A 24,987-nucleotide genomic window follows, 5' to 3' on the forward strand; every position below is an offset into this window, starting at 1 on the left:
AGGTTAGCATTCGGTTGGTGAAATCCTCAAGCGATAAGTGTGGCGTGCCGCTTTGGTGGGCAATCTCCCTAAAGCAAGATACTAATTGCATCGCGCATGCCCGAACAACAAACCACGGCAACATGTTGCAAGCTATTGAGGAAAAGGGTCCAGTATGAGCGAGACGCAAGCGACAAGTGTGGCTTCACTGAAAAATACCTACTATCGTGTTTGTCACATGTGCAAATTACGCACGGGTAGCTGACGGATAGCCCCACAAACCATTTCTGATAAGGTTAGGTTAGTTTTGGTTAGGTAAGCATTGTTAAAAAAAGGGGGGGTTGGAAACACTGACAGGGGGGTTACGCCATCAAACGTATGCAGCATCCGGTTCACGTAGCGAAAGCAATGACACTTGTGCGTCAGTGAGATATTTACCTTGAAAAATACATGATTTCCAGGTCAAATAGAGGTAACACTTTACTATACCGGAGACGGATTTCTTCAAATTTACAGAAGAAAGTACTTACACAAATCATTTTCTGTAGCGTTGTTGATGTTCGGGAATATAGTTTTGATCCATTTTAATGCGAATGCATGTGGTTTTCTACAAACATATATTTCCGACGTGCTATTGCTGCTGCCGTCATTTGCTTTCTGCAGGAGAGCACAATACGCTCTCGTATTGTCCATATATGCTAAACTGAATGAAAGGAGTGCTAATGGAACCTAACCTAACAGGCCTAACCTAACCTAGTACGCATACCTCGTCCCAGTGATGGTTTGTGGGGCTATCATGAATTTTTGGGCTAATGTCAATGGTTTTTGGGGCTACCCGTGGATGGTTTGTGGGAAATAAGGAACAACAGTAAGTACTCGTTAATGTAAGAAACAGACATTATTTTCGTTAGAAATTCATTATTTCACCTAAATAAATGTTCTGCAATGCAGAATAGTATGTTAGCAATGTAAAAAATTGCGAAATAAATCATTGAAAGGTGTCTCCGGTATAGTAAAGTAGTACCCAAATAGATTCCACGATGAAACAAAATACCTCGACGAACGTTGAAAACCTTAGAGAAACTCAGGAACAGTGTGTAGGACAGAGATTTTTGCAGAAAACAATATGTATTTGCATTAAAATGGAGCAAAATTACATTGACGAACTTCCACAATGGTAAAGAAAACGGAACGAGTTTACAATACCGGACCACTCTTCCATTTCCAACATTTTCGCCTACTCACTAATTGAGACCTCCTAATCACGAATCTACATGTAAAAATTGGCGGTCCGGTATGGAAATCGAGAAAAAAATGAAATAAACTATGTTTTCTTAACGTAACACCATACCATAAGAACAATAGCTCAACGGAACATGCCATTTCCCCAGAATGGGTGTAACTTATCGCACAACACTTTATCAACATTGTGTTCTGACGTCACGGGAGAGCTTTTTCATGTTAGGCAAGGCAAGGTATAGTTCTGTTAGCCAAAATATTAATTTTTCTTTGTATTTATGCTAATGGAACCTAACCTACCCTCGTAGACATTCCTCGGCTCGGGTACCCTTTTCTACACCCTCGATTTTTCGCACAATTCAAATATTCTCGTTACGAAAATTAGTTCTTCATAAGAAACGATGTTTCTAAATAGCGCGGAAAGTTATTTTTGTAGATCTACGTGCTAGGAAACTTACGTTTTTCAATATTTAGATTCCTTATGTAACGTCGACACGGTTTTGCAGGGATTTGATCATGGCGCATCTTGGATTCATGTCACAGGCGCACGTCTGAACATTTTCTTTTTCTTCTTATCTTTGACTTGTGCAATGGGATAATTTGCAATTTTTTCTTGTTATGAATGACTTGTGCAATGGGATAATTTGCGATTTCAATATATTATTTATGTAATTTATTGGCGGATTGGATATTTGAGACATTGCAATTGTTTTGTGCGACTTTAGACATTGGAATTGATTTGTGACATTGAATTAATGCAAAAGGACTAAATATGAGATTGACACACGTTCAACGGATGAAGGACATAGAGGGCTTTGTTCGACGAGACATACGGGACATTGTACTTGACTTACAGGAAGATGGTCTGCTGCCCCACGAACCATTGGTGCTAGGCCCACGAACCATTGGCGCTAGCCCCACGAGCCATTGGCGCTAGCGTCACGAACCATTGGCGCTAGCCCCACGAACCTTTGGCGCTAGCCCCACGAACCATTGACGCTAGCCCCACGAACCATTGGCGCTAGCCCCACGAGCCATTGGCGCTAGCCTCACAAACCATTGGCGCTAGCCCCACGAACCATTGGCGCTAGCCCCACGAACCATTGGCGCTAGCCCCACGAACCATTGACGCTAGCCCCACGAACCATTGGCGCGTGGATAGGTTAGTTCAGTTAGGTTGAGATCGATAGTTAAAATTTGGTGTCGTGTTAGTATCACGATCTAGAAATTGGAAATAATTGCGAACCATTTCAAACGACAAAATTTCAACTTTAAACGGCTGTACAGTCGTAAATACTTCTTTCCGCGCTCCATTTTTTTTAAATTCACAAATAGGATCAAATAATGTTCATAATGAAAAAAAAAAAAATCAAAATTCGAGGGTGTAGAATAGGGTACCCGACCCCATTCCTCGTCTGACGTCAATATTCAAGGTTGCAAGATTGTTGTGCATAAAGGAAGACCATTAACGAATTGCGAAAGAACGATGGTTCCGAATTTGCTGTGTATGGACAATGAACGTGGTAAATCGCAAGGTTATTTTACAAGTTCTACACGTAAATGTACAATTTGGTAAAAATTTACTATCCTTCGGACACCTCTAATTTTTTCGTTTCGTCAATTTTTGACATTCGTACTTACGTATCTGCTTCGCGGAACATTCCTGAAGGTGTATTAACGTTGTTTTGATGAAATTAATTGCAATTTTTCACATTACCAGAACGTCTTTCTGGTAGGTGTTTTCCCTTGCCTGAGACACAATATCGCGAGTACACCTTCCTACATAATTGCGCGTCCGGCTTCTCTTTTGCCAAATTTTTGACATTCAAACTTACGTATCTGCTTCGCGGAACATTCCTGAACATGTATTGACGTTGGTTTGATGAAAGTAAGAGCAATTTTTCACCTTACGACTACTTCTTCCTCCTACCTTTCCGTTTGCCTCACACACAACATGGCGCGCACACCTTCGTAAATAATAACGCTTAGGAATGACGCATCGGCCTTGTTTTTTCTCGATTTTCAATTGTTATGCAGTGTTTCAACCTTCGGAACCCAAGAAAAGCCCGTCGACAAACTTAATCAGATCTATTTCTTTTTAACTTTATTTTTCGCGTTCTGACACCAAATTTTAACTATGTATCCCAACCTAATCAACCAACCTATCCACGCACCAATGGTTCGTGGGGCTAGCGCCAATGGTTTGTGGGGCTAGCGCCAATGGTTCGTGGGGCTATCTTTTTCACTATTGAAACCTTTGCGTGGCCTACTAACCTATCCACGCGCCAATGGTTCGTGGGGCTAGCGCCAATGGTTCGTGGGGCTATCTTTTTCACTATTGAAACCTTTGCGTGGCCTACTAACCTATCCACGCGCCAATGGTTTGTGGGGCTAGCGCCAATGGTTCGTGGGGCTATCTTTTTCACTATTGAAACCTTTGCGTGGCCTACTAACCTATCCACGCGCCAATGGTTTGTGGGGCTAGCGCCAATGGTTCGTGGGGCTATCTTTTTAACCATTGAAACCTTTGCGTGGCCTACTAACCTATCCACGCGCCAATGGTTTGTGGGGCTAGCGCCAATGGTTCGTGGGGCTAGCGCCAATGGTTTGTGGGGCTAGCGCCAATGGTTCGTGGGGCTATCTTTTTCACTATTGAAACCTTTGCGTGGCCTACTAACCTATCCACGCGCCAATGGTTCGTGGGGCTATCTTTTTCACTATTGAAACCTTTGCGTGGCCTACTAACCTATCCACGCGCCAATGGTTTGTGGGGCTAGCGCCAATGGTTCGTGGGGCTATCTTTTTAACTATTGAAACCTTTGCGTGGCCTACTAACCTATCCACGCGCCAATGGTTTGTGGGGCTAGCGTCAATGGTTCGTGGGGCTAGCGCCAATGGTTTGTGCGGCTAGCGCCAATGGTTCGTGGGGCTATCTTTTTCACTATTGAAACCTTTGCGTGGCCTACTAACCTATCCACGCGCCAATGGTTCGTGGGGCTAGCGCCAATGGTTCGTGGGGCTATCTTTTTCACTATTGAAACCTTTGCGTGGCCTACTAACCTATCCACGGGCCAATGGTTTGTGGGGCTAGCGCCAATGGTTCGTGGGGCTATCTTTTTAACTATTGAAACCTTTGCGTGGCCCTACTAACCTATCCACGCGCCAATGGTTTGTGGCGCTAGCGCCAATGGTTTGTCCACACCCGGCACAAACTTTACAACACACCCACCACACGTCATTCTCCAAACCCTCGATCCACAGTTCTAACTCTCGTCGCAAACGCAGGGAGTTCGAAACACTGGATACCAACAAAACACAATCACGACACGTCATGATAGTCACGACGGTGTATGAAGGTGATGGTGTATGAAGGTGTACGAACTTCATGGTATACGCAGATGTACGCACCAAACGCTATCTCCGTCGGAGAATTAATTTTCAACGAACAACATGAATTTCAGCTATGAAACATTGCAACATCACACAAAACACCTTCCCGATGTTCGACAATGCTACAGGAACTTATTACGGTAAGTAGTCTCTTCTGTACAAATAAATAAATGTGTCCGAAGGATAGTAAACTAGTACCAAGGGAAGTACTCCATTTACTTCCATACTCACTTTTAAGGTTGAGACGCTCTATATTTCTACCGGTAAAAGTAACGAGCTACATATAAAAACACCATATTTTCTGCAAATATTAATGAGAGCTTACCTTTCTTTTTTCCTTTATCCTTTTGTTCTCTCGTTTCCTTCTCAGTCTAGCGTTGTCAGATGGTTTCTGTCTGGGAAACAGAACCTTCACTGTCTTTGCTTTATTTGGAGTGTTTCGTTCTGTATTTGCCTCTGCTGTGGAATCTTCCTCAACAGGGATTTTACTAGAAGTATTGAGTTCTGTATCAGACATGTTATAGTCATCATCATCATCAGGTATACTAAAACAAATATCATCATCTTCTGCCATGTTTGAGGTTTTGCAAAATTCGAAGCTAATAAGTAAACAATTTGCAAAACTTCCTGAATGATATTGATTAAACTAAAAATAGGTTACATAGGAACACTAGATCTAACGCAGTCCAACACGAACAACATGTAACGCACGCACAGACTACTGAACAAGCTGAAGCTATTGGCTGAGAATGGTTGAGCGATTGATCCATCACTGAAGTATCAGAAAATAAATTGTAATTTATATTCATTTAGTATAACTGAATATCTAGTTTCAGTCTATAAAGAGAAATAGAATATTTACAGTCACTATTTGTTTCTTTATGGATTTTATGTGGATATTGACAAATTATTGAACTTATATTACAACTATGCAAATCGTACACTCGCAATAAATAGCTTAATTTTGTAATTTCTTTACATTTTTCTTCTTAATCGTTTATGTTACTATTGAGTTAATATATCAAAGATAAAATAAAATTTGTAATAGCAGTTGTGCCAATCTCGCTGTACATATTCAGTGCTCTAGAAATTTACATCAATTGCTGCTTATAATCTGTGCACCTGCCTGCCGAGAAATCCACAACACTGATTTTGTGCGAGGAACCTCTGAAAAATGTCGACGGTAGCAAGTGCTTTATCGGTCCCAGGAACGCGTTCTTCTGGAACTCCAGTGCGAACTCAAAATGGTAAATTTATTGCATGATAGTTACATTCTATTATTTATGAATGTAGTTTTTGTGAATACATGCGAGTTTCCGCGTGACAAAGGACCATGCGGTTGCCGCGGCCATTGAATGTTGAAAGGTTAAAATCCGTCGGTGTTTGCGTCCCAATAATTCTCCGATGAATAAAACTGTTTCATATTACTATAATTTCTTCGGAACGGCTAAAGATGACCGGACCCCTCTCCGATTTTCTTCATATTTGGCATACTCACTAATTGAGGCCCTCTAATCACTAATCTGAAGTTAAAAGTTGTCGGAATCTTCTAGAAATTGCAAAATAAGGCGTTAGTTTTCGGAATGGAAACCGTCGATTTTCGTGAAATTTTTTGTTTCACAAGCAAATATCTGTTAAGTGTCTGTTATATGGGAGACATTTCCTCATTTTTACAGCGGAACATAGTTCAAGGTGCCATTATGCTTTTTACACGAAAACAAACTCAATTTTTCAGATTCTGCTGTTCTGGTAACATTTCAGTAACCACCAAACGTCTCTAATTCCCTTTTTGGTAAAAATGCGATATCGCCCGGACGGATTTCTTCAAATTTACAGGAGAAAGTACTTACTGAAATGAGTTTCTTTAGCATTGTGGACGTTCTTGGAGGTATTTTCTTTCACGGAAAGTAAAAACTTCGTAGTTTAATGCTGCCGAACAAGAATTAATCACTTTTTACGTAAGAAATTGGCATTGCCTGTCACATCATGCCGTTGTTTCCATTGTGTGCGTGCAGATGGCGAGAGCGTTGCAGTGTTTCCAAACGTGCCTTCTTTTTACGAAAATTTGTATTTTTTAACTATGTTCGCCCTGCTTTCTTTTTTCGATGAATTTAGGGATGAAATGAGTGCTAATGGAACCTAACCTAACCTTGTGTGAATGGTTTGTGGGGCTATCCGTGGATGGTTTTTGGGGCTAACGTCAATGGTTTGTGGGGCTACCCATGGATGGATTTTGGGGCAAACGTCAATGGTTTGTGGGGCTACCCGTGGATGGTTTTTGGGGCTAACGTGCATGGTTTGTGGAGGTAAAGATGAAAAAAAAATCGAAATAGTACGTAATTTTCTGTCATGAAGGTTTGAAACACTGCTTGCTCCCTGAAAATCGACAAAACACAAGCTGGCGCGATGATCCATTATGAGTGCACGCCATATTGTCTATTACAGAAGTGAAACAAGTAAGACAAATAACACTGGGAAACAGTGAAATTGCGTCACAGTGTTTGAGAGCTAATTTAGGGCAACTTCATGCTGCTGAATAATGATATAATAATATATTTCCTGAATTGGCTCTAATTTATGAAATAAATGCAACTAAACCAAAATGGCGGAAACATAAGACATACATATAAATGAACTTCCAACAACAATTTAATATTTCTTTTTGTGATTACAATCATTATTATAAAAATAAATTTATATAGGCCTATGATCAAAATAATTAAGAAAATATGTACACAATGAAGTAACAAACTATGTGAAACGTTTTCTATACGATTTCCTGCTGTATTGCTTTTGAGGACAATCCCTCTGTAAGCTCCAACAGTAGTCGGCCATCACGTGACGATCCCACCATCCCTGGTACCTTTCTTCCATTATCCTTATATCCTGATGGAACCTTTCTCCCCGTTCTTCACTAAAATCACCAACGTTCTCAGGGAATCTGTAAATGTGGCTATGTAGAAAATGTATCTTCACACTCATATTAGCTCCCAATTTCTCAAAATTTTTCAAAAAGTGTGATTGTGATTCCCCAAAAAGTTTTTGACGACTGACACAAAGCTCAGTCAGGCCTCAGATTCGATGTAAGACATCTAAGTTGTAAAATTGGTATCATTTATGAGTGTATGAATTTGTGGTGGTCCGTCAAAGATTCCTGCCTTCAATTTTTCAATACTTAGTCCTGGAAAAGTGTGGCATATATATTTGAAACAATCACCACTTGTATCTAAGGCCTTGACAAACTGTTCTCTATCAACTCAAGTTTAATATGCAGTGGCGGAAGGATGATTTTGTCCCTATCTATCAGCGGTTCATGAATGATATTAGCTTTTCCCACTAATATTTTCCCTTGGGGGCCAAACTTTTATCTTCCAATGCTTTTCTCTAGCACGACTATCCCACAAACATAGGAAACAGGGATACTTTGTGTACCCACTTTGCTGTCCTAGTAAAAAAATCACCATCTTCAAATCCACACACACGAGCCACTTATGTTCAGCATATTCAATTTTTTTTCTAAAACCATTTTTATGTTTTGGTATTCTTCCTTAAGGTTTGTTGAGTGTCCGATATATTGCCTAGCAATGCTTCATAAGTTGCCTAGCAACAATTTACAAATAAATAAATAAGTTTATTATGGGAATTTCAGCCCATTATCAAATTTTGATATCACCGAGAAAAGCGTAGAGTAATTTTACCTCCTATATTTTCCATGGTGTGTTTATTTTTATAACTGAACCAATCATACAATTGGCAATAACAGCTGTTTTGTGTGCTGAAACTGTTATTAAACTTTATGCCGCAAAATAAAATCTTTTTTTTGTTCCCCAGTGTAATCAATCGTAATATGAAAAGTTGACAGTATTTTATGGAAAAAGGCATAACTTCACCTTAAAGAATGTTCTACAAGGCAAAATACGTAAGTAGCAGTGGTAAAATTAAGGAAATAAATGAGTGAAAGGTGTCCGGGCATTATCGCATATTTACAGTTTTTTCCACTCAAATTATCTCAATTTTAGACATATCGAGTAATTTTTTTATGTTCGCTTTTGGTGCGTTACACGCAAAATGGGGGAGAAATCTTGACTAGCGTTGTCGATGATCAGTGGTTTATGCAGTAACCACCAAACATCTCTAATTCCTTCCTCGAAAGATACCTACTTTCGTGTTGCTGATTTTGTATTTTTTCCACATTCGAAAACCCCACGAACCATGCACAGATAGCCCCACGAACCATTCACGGATAGCCCCACGAACCATTCATAAATAGCCCCACGAACCATTTCCCGTAAGGTTAGGTTAGGTAGGGTCACGTACAGGTTACAATAGTTAAAAATTGGTTTTGAAAAAATATGCGTAGCCCCACACCATTCTCGCATTTGTTTTTTTTTTAAATAAAACAAAAAAACTGTTTTTTTTTTGTTTTGGTACTAGTTTACTATCCTTCGGACACATTTATTTATTTTTACAGAAGAAACTACATACCGTAATAAGTTCCTGTAGCATTGTCGAACATCGGGAAGGTGTTTTGTGTGATGTGGGAATGTTTCATAGCTGAAATTCATGTTGTTCGTTGAAAATGAATTCTGCGACGAAGATAGCGTTTGGGGCGTACATGTTCGTATACCATCAAGTTCGTACACCTTCATACACCATCACCTTCATACACCGTCGTGACTATCATGACGTGTCGTGATTGTGTTTTGTTGGTATCCAGTGTTTCGAACTGTCTGCGTTTGCGACGAGAGTTAGAACTGTGAATCGAGGGTTTGGATAATGACGTGTGGTGGGTGTGTTGTGAAATTGGTGCCGGGTGTTGAGGATCCGGTGGAGTTTTTGGTTGCACACGGGGTGGTGAAGAGAGGAAAGGAATGTGCAAAGTGTGGGAGCGAATGTAAGCTACTCATGAGGAAGAATGGGATGTGGGAATATGTATAATGGAAAGGTAAGAAAGAGAATATATGTTTCGGTAAAAATTTGGTGTGTTTTTATGAGGATGTAGAAATTGGAAATAATTGAGAATCATTGGCGCTAGCCCCACGAACCATTGGCACGTGGATAGGTTAGTAGGGACACGCAAAGGTTTCAATAGTGAAAAAGATAGCCCCACGAACCATTGGCGCGTGGATAGGTTAGTAGGGCCATGCAAAGGTTTCAATAGTTAAAAATATAGCCCCACAAACCATTGGCGCATGGATAGGTTAGTAGGGCCACGCAAAGGTTTCAATAGTGAAAAATATAGCCCCACAAACCATTGGCGCATGGATAGGTTAGTAGGGCCACGCAAAGGTTTCAATAGTGAAAAAGATAGCCCCATGAACCATTGGCGCTAGCCCCACAAACCATTGGCACGTGGATAGGTTAGTAGGGCCACACAAAGGTTTCAATAGTTAAAAATATAGCCCCACGAACCATTGGCACGTGGATAGGTTAGTAGGGCCACGCAAAGGTTTCAATAGTGAAAAAGATAGCCCCACGAACCATTGGTGCTAGCCCCACAAACCATTGGCGCGTGGATAGGTTAGTAGGGCCACGCAAAGGTTTCAATAGTGAAAAAGATAGCCCCACGAACCATTGGCACGTGGTTAGGTTAGTAGGGCCACGCAAAGGTTTCAATAGTTAAAAATTGGTTTCGAAAAAAATATTTGTAGCCCCACACACCATTCTCGGATAGCCCCACGAACCATTGGCGCTAGCCCCATGAACGATTGGTGCGTGGATAGGTTAGTTCAGTTAGGTTGGGATACATAGTTAAAATTTGGTGTCAGAACGCGAAAAATAAAGTTAAAAAGAAATAGATCTGATTAAGTTTGTCGACGGGCATTTCTTGGGTTCCGAAGGTTGAAACACTGCATAACAATTGAAAATCGAGAAAAAACAAGGCCGATGCGTCATTCCTACGCGTTATTATTTACGAAGGTGTCCGTGCCATGTTGTGTGTGAGGCAAACGGAAAGGTAGGAGGAAGAAGTAGTCGTAAGGTGAAAAATTGCTCTTACTTTCATCAAAACAACATCAATACACGTTCAGGAATGTTCCGCGAAGCAGATACGTAAGTATCAATGTCAAAAATTGACGTAACCAAAAAAATAGAGGTGTCCGAAGGATAGTAAATTTTTACCAAGTCATTAAAGAAAAATTAGGGGTGTGCGGGATCCTGGAAAGCTGTGACCGGGATCGGTAAAAAATATTCCCGTCCCGACTCCGAGAAAGACTTTCAGACTTTTCGGGATCTCGAGCAGTTAGTTTTTGTACCAGAAGTGCACTTAAGATGAAAATTACCTGTAGAATTCGAGATTTTCAGAGCTTCGGGAAATTTAGATTTTCGTAGAAAATCGCATGCATTCGCATTAAAATGGATCAAAACTACATTCCCGAACATCAACAACGCTACACATAATGATTTGCGTAAGTACTTTCTCCTGTAAATTTGAAGAAATCCGTCTCCGGTATAGTAAAGTTTTACCAGAATTACTATCTTCGTCATGGAAAAATCAGGGTGAAGTATTTCCTGCTGCCTGAACAGTTTATATAGGAGAAAACAACCTGCAGTGTCATAAGAGATTCTCCAGATCAATTTATCTTTACAAGTACAAAGTTATGTTACCAAAACTAAGCATCTGCACTTCATTCAGTTTTCAACATTAATGTCACTCCGATGCACGAAAGCTGTTCCCTTGATGTCCGTCTACTACGTGAATCAAATATTTGCGAGTGTTTCATGACGTAACAACCGCTCAGTGTTTCCAAATACGCGGTTTTGTAACTGTGTAACAGTTCTAGAACGTGAATAAACGTGAGTTACTGTTCATCATTTCTGATTACGAACTTGCAACAACATGACGTGCACAGGATCAGTGGCATGCTCAATATGAGGTTGATGGGGGTTATAACCCCCTTTCGCCCAGTATCTCTAAGGCTATTTATGAATGGTTCATGGGACTATTTATGAATGGTTCGTGGGGCTATTTATGAATGGTTCATGGGGCTATTTATGAATGGTTCGTGGGGTTTTCGAACCTCGAAAAAATACAAAATCAGTAAGACGAAAGTAGGTATTTTTCTATGAAGAAGGTTGCAACACTGCATAGCCACTGATCATGGACTACGCTAGTCAAGATTGCTCCACCATATTGCGTATAACGCAAGCGAAAGCGAACAAAATAAAAATACTCGATATTTCGAAAATTGAGATTATTTGCATGCAAAAAAACTAAACGTCAACTTGAGAACCCTTAGGAATGCAGAACACGTAAGTATTAATGTGAAAAATAAGGGAATTAGAGACGTTTGGTGGTTACTGAAATTTTAATCATAAGGTTGCTCAAGTGTTGTGCGATAAGTTGAGACACGTAAAGCCCGGATTAATTGATACATTCAATGAAAAGACAGGGTACAGCGCCTGTAGACAGGGTTAGAAAGATTATCACACTATAAAATATCAAGTACCAAACTGTGTTTTAAACGTTTAAAACAAAGTGTTTTAGATGTTTAAAACAAAGTGTTTTAAACATGCCAACCCTGCCCACGAACCATTTCCCGTAAGGTTAGGTTAGGTAGGGTCACGTATAGATTACAATAGTTAAAAATTGGTTTCGAAAAAAATATGCGTAGCCCCACGAACCATTGATACATAGCTCCACAAACCATTTGCGGAAACGTACCTTCTTCAGTTACAAAAACACGTGTTTGGAAACACTGACCGAGATTGACCGGGATTACGTCATCACACACAGTCTACATCCACCTGGAAGTAAATGGATGCAAGAGCTTTCGTGCATCGGTCACACATTTATATCAAAAAATAAATGATTTACCGGCAAAATTCAATGAACGATGTGAGAAAACACTTCCCCGAACTTCCACAATTATAAATAAACTGCATTCGGTAAGTAATTTCTCCTGTAAAATTGAAGAAATACGTTTTGCGGATACAAAAATTTTACCTTTTTTTTTATTATTATTATTCCTTTCTTTGCTTCCGGAACACACAATATGGCAGGCACATCTTGATTCCTGTGTGGGTATGCACCGAAAAATACCTACTGTCATGTTCGTCACCGGCGGAAATTATACATTATGCATGGGTAGCTGACAAATAGCCCCATTTCCGATAAGGTGAGGTTTGGTTACGTTAGGCAAGCATAGTTAAAAAAAAAAAAAATGGGGGTGTTGAAACACTGACAGGAGTACACAGTAGGGCAAGCAAAAGTACACAGTAGGGCAAGCAAATGATAGAAATGGCACTTGTGCATCGGTGAGATATTTCTCTTGAAAAATTCATGATTTCCCGGTCAAATATATTCCACGATGAAAGAAAATACTTCGACGAACATTGTAAACCTTTAGGAACTCATTTCCGTAAGTACTTTCTTGCGTAAAATTGAAGAAATGTGTCTCCGATGTATGAAACTGTTACCATATTTGTTTATTGTAAACAACATAAGGATGTCTGTTAGCACACTTACACATGTGTCTTTACCTGGGAGCAAATTTAAAATACCAGAAGTATCTCCAATTTGTTTGAAATTCGACATACTTACTAATTTTGGCCTCATAGTCACGAATCTGCAGTTAAATTTGGCGGTCACTTGTAGAAATTGCCAAATAAGCAGGTCTGTGAACGGGTCTCTTGATTCATGAAGGAGACAAATATTTTTTGCAATCACTAGCATTTAAAAACTAGGTTCATGATGACCTGAATTTTAACTATGCTTGCCTAACCTAACTTTACCGTGAATGGTTCGTGGACCAAACCGTTTTCCTTTTTTACTCAAGATGTCATTTTCTCACATCACATGCAAATCAACAGAATCTTTGCATGTCACTTGATCATACCATCAAACATGGTTACCATGTTAATTTATGGACAATCAGAGCCATGATTTCTGCCCCTTATTTTGCAATTTGTAGATGTGGCCGCCAATTTTGAACTGCAGATTCATGATTACGAGGCCTAGATTAGTGCGTATGCCAAATTTCAAACAAATTGGAGGTACTTCCGGTCTTGTCAATTTATACCTTTACCTGTACCGCGCATGGCCTTTTACTAGTGTTGGGCGATATATCGTCTGGACCAGCGGTTCTTGAATTTTTCTAGACCAAGGACCCCCTTCAGAGATCACTCGCCCTTGCGGACTCAAAGTTTAAAGTCCAGAATTTGCATCATACATATTTATTTCTGAAGTGTAAATCACCAACCCTGAGACCTTCTGTAAACAAACTGTCTCACCTATTTGATGTATCACTGGACACGGAGACCTTCCCGCACACATAGAACTCACCATGTTGAAAGTGGCACTACTTCCTTGCTGTTCACATGATTATTTTTAGAAAATAACCAATGTTATAAAATATCATTATGTACACGAATCTCTAAGCTCATTGAAAGTTACAATGCATATTACTACAAAATGTTCACACTTATCTTGCCTTGCCATGTCACCAAGTTATTTTACGAAGTGCACTATATTTGGCGGAACAAAAATCGTTATTAGGATGCTTGTCAAATTTTCCAACCGCAATAAATTAAGAACTTTCTTTATCTTGTTTTGATCATCATCATCAATATATTTATTGGACTTATAGCATTGCATATGGCTGTTTATGCCAATTATATATTTTATTTACGTAAGATACAATTTACATAAAATCTACAAACAAATTTCAAATACACTCCTATCTATATCAAACCTTAGATATATACATTACAATGTTATATAATTTTGTCTAAAAAAGATGCAAGTAAAATATATTCAATTCGCATGCAAGAAAGAAGCCAAATTTATGGGAAATGATTACTGGTTCAAAGAGTTAACCATAAAGGTGAAGCAATAAGTACAAAAGAAAGAACATTGGGTTTAAAGTGAGACGTCATTTGCGGCAGCGTATCCCATACTACAAATTGGCCGTTGTTTTTCCTTACGTAATGAATCTTGTAACAACGCTGGTTTTTCGTGTAAAAAGTAAAGGTAAAGTGTTCCCCTGTGCTTAGCACCACGCCATGAAGGCGTATAGGGGGTGTGGGGGTAACGCTCCACACTTTCTTGATCCGGTCGTGAGTGGGGGTGATGTGATCAGCATCACGCCCCTGACCGCCTTTACCCCCCAGGGTTTCCCCCAGGTACCCATGTTATTCGACGCTAGGTAGGTGCCGGGGCCGCTTCCACCGTTAGAAAAGTTCCTGGATTTGAACCGGCCGGGGATCGAACCCGGGACCTTTAGAATGGTAGTCAGACGCGTTACCGACTGTAGATTATTATACTTCTATGAGTTTGCAATGCTTTCTGCATGCAGGTGGTTTTGTTTACAGAAGGTCTCAGGGTTGGTGATTTGAACTTTAGTGTATCATCACTTAAGGAAGGGAAAATTAAATGAACGCACACATTTTATTTTTATTTGAACTTTATTGTAATGTTAATTGTAGCAATTACATTCTATTAATCAAAAGTATGTTAAATACAATTTTTGTATTAATAATGAATACTAACAAGAGGTGACACAACACTACTTGTTAATCTTATTTCATGTGAGAGAGATGATGCTGGATATCACTGACAAATCGTGATATAGCGGGCTTAATTATAGACACCTGAATCCAAAGTTCTGATTCTACATTTTCCAAACGGTTTCTGTACTTGTTTCTAAGATAGATGGGAGCAGCGAATGATATTTCACATGAGTAGGTTGTTACGAAAGGCATTAATACTGTCATGGCCGTGTTTGGTAGTCCAGGAAAATCAGCTTGTAAGCAAGCCCAAAAGTTTGAAAGTGTCTTTTCTTTGAACTGCATTTTCAGAGCACCGTCCATTGTTACCTCCATGAGTTGGTCTTCTTCTGCTTCTGTAAGCCCTTCTACTTCATTCACGCTAACTGAAAATGGATCCGGGGTAAAATTTTTGCTTGCATCAGGCACAGGAAAATATTCTCTGAACGACTGCCGCAATTGTTTCAAATGTTGTGCGAAGAGTGACTTGTCATTCTCTTCTTTCGAAAAGCTCTTCTTCCGTGGAATGAAGAAAATTTGACAAGTATGGAAAGGTTTCCTCATATTTTCCATTCAGTATATGCTGACTCCACAACTCCAACTTTTTGATCATTTCTTCGATCTTGTCTTCAACTAAAAAGATGGTTATTTTTTTCCCTTGAAGACTTAAGTTCAGATTATTTAAATGGATGAAGATATATGATAAGTATGCTAACTTGACTAACCAGGAAAAATCATTCAAACGATCACTGAGTTTAAATTGCTTATCCAAGAGAAATATTCTTATTTTGTCTCTCAGTTCTTGGAATTGAGACAAAACTTTACCTCGTGACAGGCAGTGAAGCAAAAGTTGATGACATTCACTGTCCATTTCTTTGCGGAGCTGCTCAAAAAGTCTTGATTTCAGTGACTTGCTTTTGCTGAAATTGAAAATTTTCACATTCATTTAACGTCTGTTGAAGCTCGTATGGTATCTTCTTGGCCACTGGTACATTCCTGTGTAAGCAGCAATGGAACCTTGTTGCTGACGGGGTGATTTTTTTTTTTTTTTTTTTTTGTGCTGCATGACCAGTAAGTCTTCCCGATATTGCTCGTGCTAACTCCAACGCATTTCAACCAGTCCATATTATGAGATAATATAAACTCATTTAAGCTGGCAAATACTTCTTCAGCTGTAGTGTGCGTTAAATTGGAGATGAAGAGTAAGTCCTCCTTCATACCAAACTCAAAGCAATCCGAGCCAAACAATCAAGCGTCCCCCTCACAAGCACCATCCCAGGTAGTTCTCAGCCAAAACATGTGTGCTGTTGCTGTGGGCACTGACAATACTTAGTCATGTCTACATTTTCGGCTTATCTACTTAAATATCTTTTACCTCAGTAAATAAGACACCGTAAATTTGTATATTTTAGTTCTCTCATAATCCATTCTTAGCATTAAAGAGTAAATGCTCTTGTCTTAGTATTTTTCCAAACCTTTGTGGAACACTGAGAAGGTTTTGCGGACCACAGTTGAGGAACTGCTGGTCTAGATTATATATGGCGATACTGAAAAAGTAGTGTCCAGGGAATATCAACTAGATGATATATCGTCACGATATTTTGGTGATATATATATTGTCAACGAAATTTTGGTGATAGGCCTATATATTGTGGCCACGATATGTATCGTCACGATATTTTGGCGATATATATTGTGGCCACAATATAAATAGTCACGATATTTTGACAATATATATCGGTTACAGTGTTTCAAGATGTTGATTGTTTTTTTAATATATTACAAGTTGGACATGTGCCCAGCATACATGCCTTTTTACTTGAATCACACAATTAATTCCACAAGCAGTTTGCCTTTCCCTGGAAAATCTGTCATAAGCTTGCTGATGCTAGAAATCAGGAAGTCAATGCTAGCATGGTAAATGCATACACAAAGGTTGGCTGGAATATTTGATGAAAGAAGAACATGTTGTGGTCAGAGTGCAGCAAAAGCCGAGAAACCAATTTTGATATTGGGATGTTCCAGTTTGAACAATTCGTACACTTCATGTAAAATCATGTACAAATATTTCTTGTGTTGCTTTTCCTTGTGCAGACCAGTTCTAGTATCAAGTGTTTTTCTTATCTGGTGCCCGGTGGGATGTATCTTCACGTTCATAAAAGTTTGACAATTGTCTTTCTTTCATGCTTAGAGCATTTCCATGTGTTGACTTGTGCTTTATTGGAACTCCATGTGTTTGAACTAATTTTGCTATGCTAGGGCTCTTTGGTAATGATCTTTTCACTTTGGCTAATGCTTTCCCTAGTGAATGAGTTGATTTGTACACTTTACTTGATGGAGCATCCGATAGTCAGAGCATGCTGCTTCTTCCACATACGTGGTTTTCTCACTCTTCTCTACTCTGAACTTCAGACATTCTGGCACGTGAATCCCTTTCCCTTAGTCTGTCTTTTTTTCTAGCATCTGCCTTTTGGTCTTCGGATTGATTTGACAATGCTTCCTTGCATGCTGTTTAACTGGAGCCATTTTCGTTATATTTTAAAAATGTAACCTAATATAATAAAATGATGGGGATATTATTAGAGTTTTTAATAAAGTAAAGTAAAGTGTTCCCCTGTGCTTAGCACCATGCCATGAAGGCGTGTAGGGGGTGTGGGGGTAATTTACAAGTTATTGCTATGAAAATTTGCCACATTTTTTAACTGACTATCTGTGTTTAACAAATAGCATGTGTAATATACTGAAAGTATGAATAATTTCTTGCATCCGTAACGTCATTTGTGCCAAATCTCGTACAGCAACAGGCAATTTTAGGTCATGTTGGGTTGAGATATAATGAACTGAGACTGTACGTCAGAGGTGTGAGTAACCCCCACACAATCACGTCACGAGAGCCCCAACTCTAATTTCACCTACACCCCAAAACTACCACCACTTAAAATTTGTACTTTTCCAGATGGCTCTCGCGTGTCCCACCCGCAATGCCGAAAGCGCAGGTTGGAGTGTTGCTGAAGAGGAAATTCTACCCCGAAATAGTTTATATTTCTGTATGATAACTATATCTTTCCCAAATAAGAAAAGTGTTTAAATAAAATATATTCCTGCCTTAATCACCAATTGATTTAATCTTTGACTCTGAATTCGGAATTACCACAAGAGTTTCTGGTGTAATTATCTGTATTACTTCCAACACTTCCTTGTCTCTCTAGAATTTTACTTGCATTCCAAAATTCAGAAACTACCCAAATTCCTAATTTATCCCTGGATATTTGCCATGTTAGTTTTGAGCAAGAAATAACATTAGATACATAGGCAGCACACACAAATATTAATACAGGGATTCATGCAATAGTTACATACCAAGTCTAATAAATATGCTCAGGGTGAAATAGAACTCATGAATTGGTGAACTCTTTTATTAATATGAGATTTTACACCTCTGCCACATATGAACGAGAGATATCTATTTACCATTGAGCAAACACAATGTTGCTTACCCCAGCACGAACAGCTGATTCACGATTTTTATTTAAGGAATTATTTCCGCCAGTGTGTATTTACTGACAAGCTAGGCAACACCACCTCATATTTTCATATAATTATCATAAGGTAATTGCAGTACCTTAATCCACTCTAGAACGGAAGGTTCAACATCTATTGTACATCTATTAACAAGCTGTGCAAAACATTCTATATGATATCTTTGCCTGCAACAATCATGCCCAAATATGGTCATGTGACCTTCTGTAATCACTTTACAACAATATTTATGTGATAACATTAAAACACATCAAATCAACACTGATATTTCTCCTGAAAAATATAACTTTGCACAAAAAATATAAACATTAACCTACATTTTGGTATGTAATATAACTAACTTAGACACATTTGAAAATTTGACATTTTGGTTTCAAGTTTTATGGAATTGCCCATATATATTAATAATTATAACTTCATTAATGTACTTTAAACAAGCTACTTTGATTTTGCATTACAGATTAAAATAACTTCTGTTTGTCAAAAGTTTGAATATATTTGTTTTATATATTATGTACTGTAATACAGTTAGAAAACATATTTAACTCCTTCCAAAACCTGCAGCCTTAGTCCTTAATTATGTGCAAAGAGATGCCATTTTATTCTTGAATTAGTTTTGTTCTTGCTGTCAGAAAGTGTATTGATATGATTTTTTTACCAATATTGATATACTACTGACATAAAATTTACTGATACCGATATTTGATATTCTACTGAAACAATATAAAATTACAAATGTTCCTTTGTGATTAATTCATATTTTTCATTAACCTATGTAAGCATTGATTTACAAAACTGTTACATGAATTTGTGATTTATTTATAAAAATAACAAAATGGTATAATATTGAACTAATAAAAACAGGCTATTCTTAAATATACCAGATCTGTAAAATTACCTATACACTGATATGCTAAGACAACCATCTCTAATAATAATAATAATATAATGGCAAGGATGGTATAGCTATGAGAGGAAATGGACGGGATCATAGTGTAATCAATTTAAGTACTCTGGACAACACAGGGAAAATTCAGTTAGAGTTCATGTGGGAACCCTTCATATTATGAATGGACGATATAGGAAATTTGATATGTCAAGAATATATTGTCACACACAATACTATACGATAAATTTTCCATATTTGTGGTATATCATCTCCACAATATATATTGCCAAATATCATAATGATATATCGTTGACACTGTGTGTGTGTATATATAATCGTGACGATATATCACCTGAATGATATTTTTTCAATATCACGATATATCGTTCATGCCATTTTACAAGGGTGACTATCTTGACAATGTATATAATGTTTGTTGCAGTTCTCCATATTCCATGTTCAGAATTTCATTTTATAACTGTGTAATCATTCTATTTCAGTTATGGCAGCATGTTCCATAGCAAACATAGTGAAGAGTTCCCTAGGCCCGGTGGGTCTGGACAAGATGCTAGTGGATGATATTGGGGTACGTAACTCTTTTGTGCCATTGACAATTTAAACTTGTAATAGAGATGTTCACTTGTTTTTCTTTTTCTCCCTTTTGAAGTGTTTGTTGTTGAGATGCATTAAAATGCTCGTATTGCCAATACTTTGTGATCAAATATCTCCATTATTTGTGTTTTCTGCTCACTGGAACCAATTTTACATTATGTAAAACATCGAGATCTGTCGATTGAAAAGAAATTCAACGTAATTCCCAAGGGGGTATGGTGGTGAGTTAAAGGTCCCAATTTCAAATTTATAATGGTGCACAGCCCCCCCCCCCCCCCCCCCCATTTCTAATATACATATGTCAGTCTTCGAGTTTCCTTACCACATGTTTTCTGGAGAACAGTTGTTTTTCCTTCAGTCTACTCCTATATCATTCTGTTTGCAAGCAGCCATTCGTTTACTGCCATATACTGCTGTCATTTACTTTACGTGCATAGGGTGAGAATACCAAATACTCTCATTATTAGGGTAGATTTATTAACCGGCACACCTGGTATACGTAAGAATTGTAACGAAATGGTAGAATTTTGGACTAAATTATAAGATATTTATAGATATAGCCTATATCGGATTGGTAAAATAATCTGTAATTTTACTGATTCACAGAGATGCCTATATTGGCTGATACCAATAGACTACCAATTAATCTGTCCAATCCCCAATTTGTATAGAAGACTTGTTTTGTCTGGCAAAGATCAATTAATGCCATATAAACTTGTAAATTAAACAGTGTGGTTGGCCGAATTGCTTGGTGAAGTCATGTCAGACTTTGGGACATATGATATGTGGTCTGTTTTAAACTAGGTTGCAAGAATGCACTTTGAAGAATACTGAAGAGACAAAGTAACAGATATATCAGTATTTTTTTTTTTTATCGGACCTAAAGGAACTTCACACAGTTCAATTTGTGATGTGTTGTATATGTTAGTTGGTGATTCAAAAATATCCTAGGATTTGTGCTTCTCCCATGTAATTAGTGTTGGAAAGAGTTTAATGTAGTAATGTTCGTACATTTAGGTGGTCGATTCTAAATAAAAAATAATTTTATTTCCAGGATGTTACTGTGACCAATGACGGAGCCACTATTTTACGTCTTTTGGAAGTGGAGCACCCCGCAGCTCGTGTTCTTGTTGAACTAGCCCAACTGCAGGATGAAGAAGTGGGGGATGGAACTACATCTGTGGTATGTAATCATTTACTAATTTATTGGTATAAGTCTTTGGGAAAATAATTCTCACAAGCTTTTTCTGATGCTAACCTGATGGCCCTTGTACTTAGGTTATGGTCTGTGGTTATTTGTGTGTGGGCATGTATGCCCAATGCTGATTGGTCATAGTGTTCCATTTACAACACTGTTTTCATGAAAATTTCAAAGTTTCTTTTTTATTGTTTTCAGTAATTGCATGATGTATACAGTTTTGAAATACACCTTTTGTGGCACTGAAACACCAGCAGTGTTGCCAATGCACATAATTTCTAAATTTCTGGTTCTCCCTTAAAGATGCCTCATCTGATTCGCTATCGGTAGAAATGAACATTTATTTTTTCACTGCATAGATGCCGAGCTAATCCATGTAACCAAACTGAAAATTACCGACGGCATGTCTGTACATGTGTGTTGTGCCATTTTTCATGCTTTGTAAAAAAAATTCATTTGCACTTCCTGTTAATCTGGCAACACTGTGTGGACACTAATGAAATCCAATCATTGTTCCCTGGTTTAAAAATACCGGGTTTTCGTAAATTATTGTCGGGGTTTTCTCATTGTTGTAATCAATCTGGGTGAATGACACGGTGAACACAAATGCACGATATTGTTGAGAAATTCAACAACTTTTGTTCCTTACTTGTTTCATACACCTCAGTTTCCCGATTCTGCCACTAGGCGGCAGTTTTCCAAAATAGTGGATATTACTAGTGAGAAGGCATTCTGTGTCCTTGAATATCACACAGTGAGGTCCGTTCCAGTTGTGCAATGACATTTTCATGTGCGATGTCGGAAAGGTGCACCGTCAGACAATTCGATTAGAAGGTGGCATGCACAGTTCAAGGAAAAAGGTTGCATTTGGAAAGTCAAAAGCAGTGGTCGACCATCAGTGTCGGAACATGATGTGGAGCGAGTTCGTGAAACCTATCTACCGAGCCCAAAGAAATAGATTTCTGCTGGATCCAAGGAACTAAACATTCCGAAGACAACATTATGGAGTGTTCTACGAAAACGGCTAAACATGAAACCATACCGACTACGTCTGCATCAAAAGCTAACATGTAACGACCGTTGTGTACGGGAAATGTTCGCCAGCGATATGCAAAATCTCGTGGCTGACGATGACAATTTCATCGAGAATTTTGTTTCAACTGATGAGGTGACATTCCACCTAAGTGGAAAAGTAAACATACACAATGCGCACATATGGGGAATGGAAAATCCTCATCAGTTTGTTGAGTTGGTTCGGGACTCACCTAAAGTGAATGTTTTTTGTGCTTTGTCACGAGAAAAGGTGTACGGTCCGTTCTTCTTCTACAGGATTAACATTCCTGGATATGTTGAATGAGTAGCTATTTCCTCAAGTGGAAGAAGATTCTAACACCTTCATCATGCAATAGGATGGAACCCCACCTCATTTCTACTGTGAAGTGTGATCATTGCTCAACAGAAAATTACCACAACGTTGGATTGGGCGGAGTGATGAGGATGAAAACCTTTGATCATGGCCACCTCGTTCACCTGACCTTTCTCCTTGCGATTTTTTTTACCTGGGGATACGTAAAAGATGCTGTTTACTATCCTCAATTACCCACTAGCATTGAGGAACTGAAAACATGCATAACGAATTCCATCAACAGTTGTTACACATGATATGCTATCCCAAGTGTGACAGGAAATGGACTATCACTTAGATATCTGCAGGATATCATGAGGCGAGCACATGGAACATTTGTGCCTTTGTCACAAAAACTTTGTGAGTTTTCTAACATTTTGCAAAAAATTGCATGTACCTATCTTTATTACGTAAAATACAGTGTGTGTTTGTAACCCCGACAATCATTTACGAAAACCCTGTATATGCATAAACAAGGCTTCAATTTGGTATAAGGATTATATGTGTACCACTTCCGGTTCAAAAGTTGTACTATCCCCAACTCTGGTTGTGTTGTAAATAAAACACCCAGTACATTGCAGACTTCGCTAGATCTTGTTTCTGTCTTATGACAGGTATTACAGTCAGGGCCGGCGCTAGTCATTTACCACCCTGGGCGGTGGCGACAGATGCTGCTCCCTTTCAACCTCCCCCCCCCCCCTTCCCCATTACGCGGCAAGGGGAAATTGAAAATTACTATATTCCTAAGTAAAATATCAAACTATAAAATAAATTAGACTTGTTACGCAATTTGAATACCAAGGCACAAAAGGATATCTTGTTCGACCACAGTTAAACTTTAAAAAATGCGAATATTATATTATTATTATATTTTATGAAAACTCTCTCGCTTAAATGTATCTTAAATGTAACAAGTTAGGAAAGAAATGAAGGCTTCACTTCATATGTTTACCGTTGTAGGTCTGTGATATATGATAGGATTTTTAAAAGAATTAGAATGTAATATTCCCGGATCTCCCGTCGGGGTGATGTAAGGTTTGAATTCTTTCCTGGGTTATTCCCTGCACAAAGTGGCACCAGCCTCAAATTAATGGCAAGCCTGGGAGGTAAAGGCACCCGGAGAGTGGTGCTGATCACATCACCTCCAAAATGGTCGAGATCGAAAATATGTGTGGTTCTACCCCCACATCCCCTAAATGTGCCTTCATTACAGGGTGCTATATGCGCAGGGAACTTCACCTTTACATGTAATATTCTTTTTCATATAATGCTATCTTGCATAAAATGGAAACAAGTGTGTTTCAGACATGATTGACCGAAGGTATTATTTTTATTAGCCTTAATTTCCAAAAAAAACTTCGTTCACCACTTGCCACTATTACAGACAAAGTTAATACATTCAAAGTTCTACACTCACATTAGGTGCAAAATCATGACCCTTCATCAGTTTAAGGTTTCCTTTGGTGTAATTGTTTTATTATAGCCAAAAATCACTTTTAGTTCATCTTTAAATCAGTAGCCTTCGTGTGTTGAACATTCTGGCAAATTTTCTACACTTTTAAGGCAAAGGATCAGATGGCATGTCTTTATGCTTACTAATATCATAAAAGAAATTGAAAAATTCACTATGATGTTTAAGCTGCTCAAATCTTTCTCTTAGAGCTAAAATAGTCTAGGACCTGGTAATAAAAATCAGCTTTGTACCATATTTGTGGATCTTCCAGCAACAGTTTTATTATACTGAAACTGCTACTACTTTCGATTTGCCTATCTTGGATCATCTATATCTAAATTCGATGCCATTCTTTCTCATCAACGGGACACTCAGGTCGCCGCCCCCCGATGCCTCCACAAGGCCCTGCCAGGCTGCCAAGTGGCATCTAAGAAACTTTGAAAATTTTCATCACTCCTGGCTTTTTTAAACCCCTGATATGTTTGCAAGAAATCATCTAACAGCATGTAGCGCATCGTAGATTAATGTTTTGAAGCCAATTATTTGAAGGAGCGCATCATAGACATCTCCCACTTCATATCTGAATGGAGTTAAGGCATCGAATCTGCTTTCCCACCTTGTAGTGCTCAGTGGTTTTAAAGTGAGACTACTGATATGTTCCTGCAAGACGGTGGGTTGGCATATATTAACTTCCAAGTTATATAGTATAATATAATATTATAACTTTCAAGTTTTCAATAGGCTTATTTTTTTCTACTCGTCAAATTTTGCTACTCTGTGTGGTGGCACGGTTCGCC

At 38.6% G+C, this 24,987-nt stretch overlaps 2 protein-coding genes across 2 annotated transcripts in view; one reads left to right on the top strand and one right to left on the bottom strand.

Annotated features, from left to right (window-relative positions):
• Positions 1-5,311, bottom strand: part of LOC145996873 (ribosome production factor 1) — a 45,971-nt gene extending 40,660 nt beyond the window's left edge. The window contains exon 1 of the mRNA XM_083133422.1: positions 4,934-5,311. Coding sequence (XP_082989548.1) covers positions 4,934-5,182 — 249 coding nt within the window. The 5' untranslated portion in view covers positions 5,183-5,311. The remainder of the gene's footprint in view (positions 1-4,933) is intronic.
• A 408-nt stretch (positions 5,312-5,719) lies between these two features.
• The window catches only part of CCT1 (chaperonin containing TCP1 subunit 1), a 59,031-nt gene continuing 39,763 nt past the window's right edge, over positions 5,720-24,987 (top strand). Inside the window, exons 1-3 of the mRNA XM_083133844.1 lie at positions 5,720-5,855; positions 20,023-20,108; positions 21,189-21,317. Coding sequence (XP_082989970.1) covers positions 5,783-5,855; positions 20,023-20,108; positions 21,189-21,317 — 288 coding nt within the window. The 5' untranslated portion in view covers positions 5,720-5,782. The remainder of the gene's footprint in view (positions 5,856-20,022; positions 20,109-21,188; positions 21,318-24,987) is intronic.

The sequence above is a fragment of the Lepisma saccharinum genome, chromosome 13 (assembly GCF_977018435.1).
Source record: "Lepisma saccharinum chromosome 13, izLepSacc3.1, whole genome shotgun sequence".
Classification (NCBI taxonomy): Eukaryota; Metazoa; Arthropoda; class Insecta; order Zygentoma; family Lepismatidae; genus Lepisma; species Lepisma saccharinum.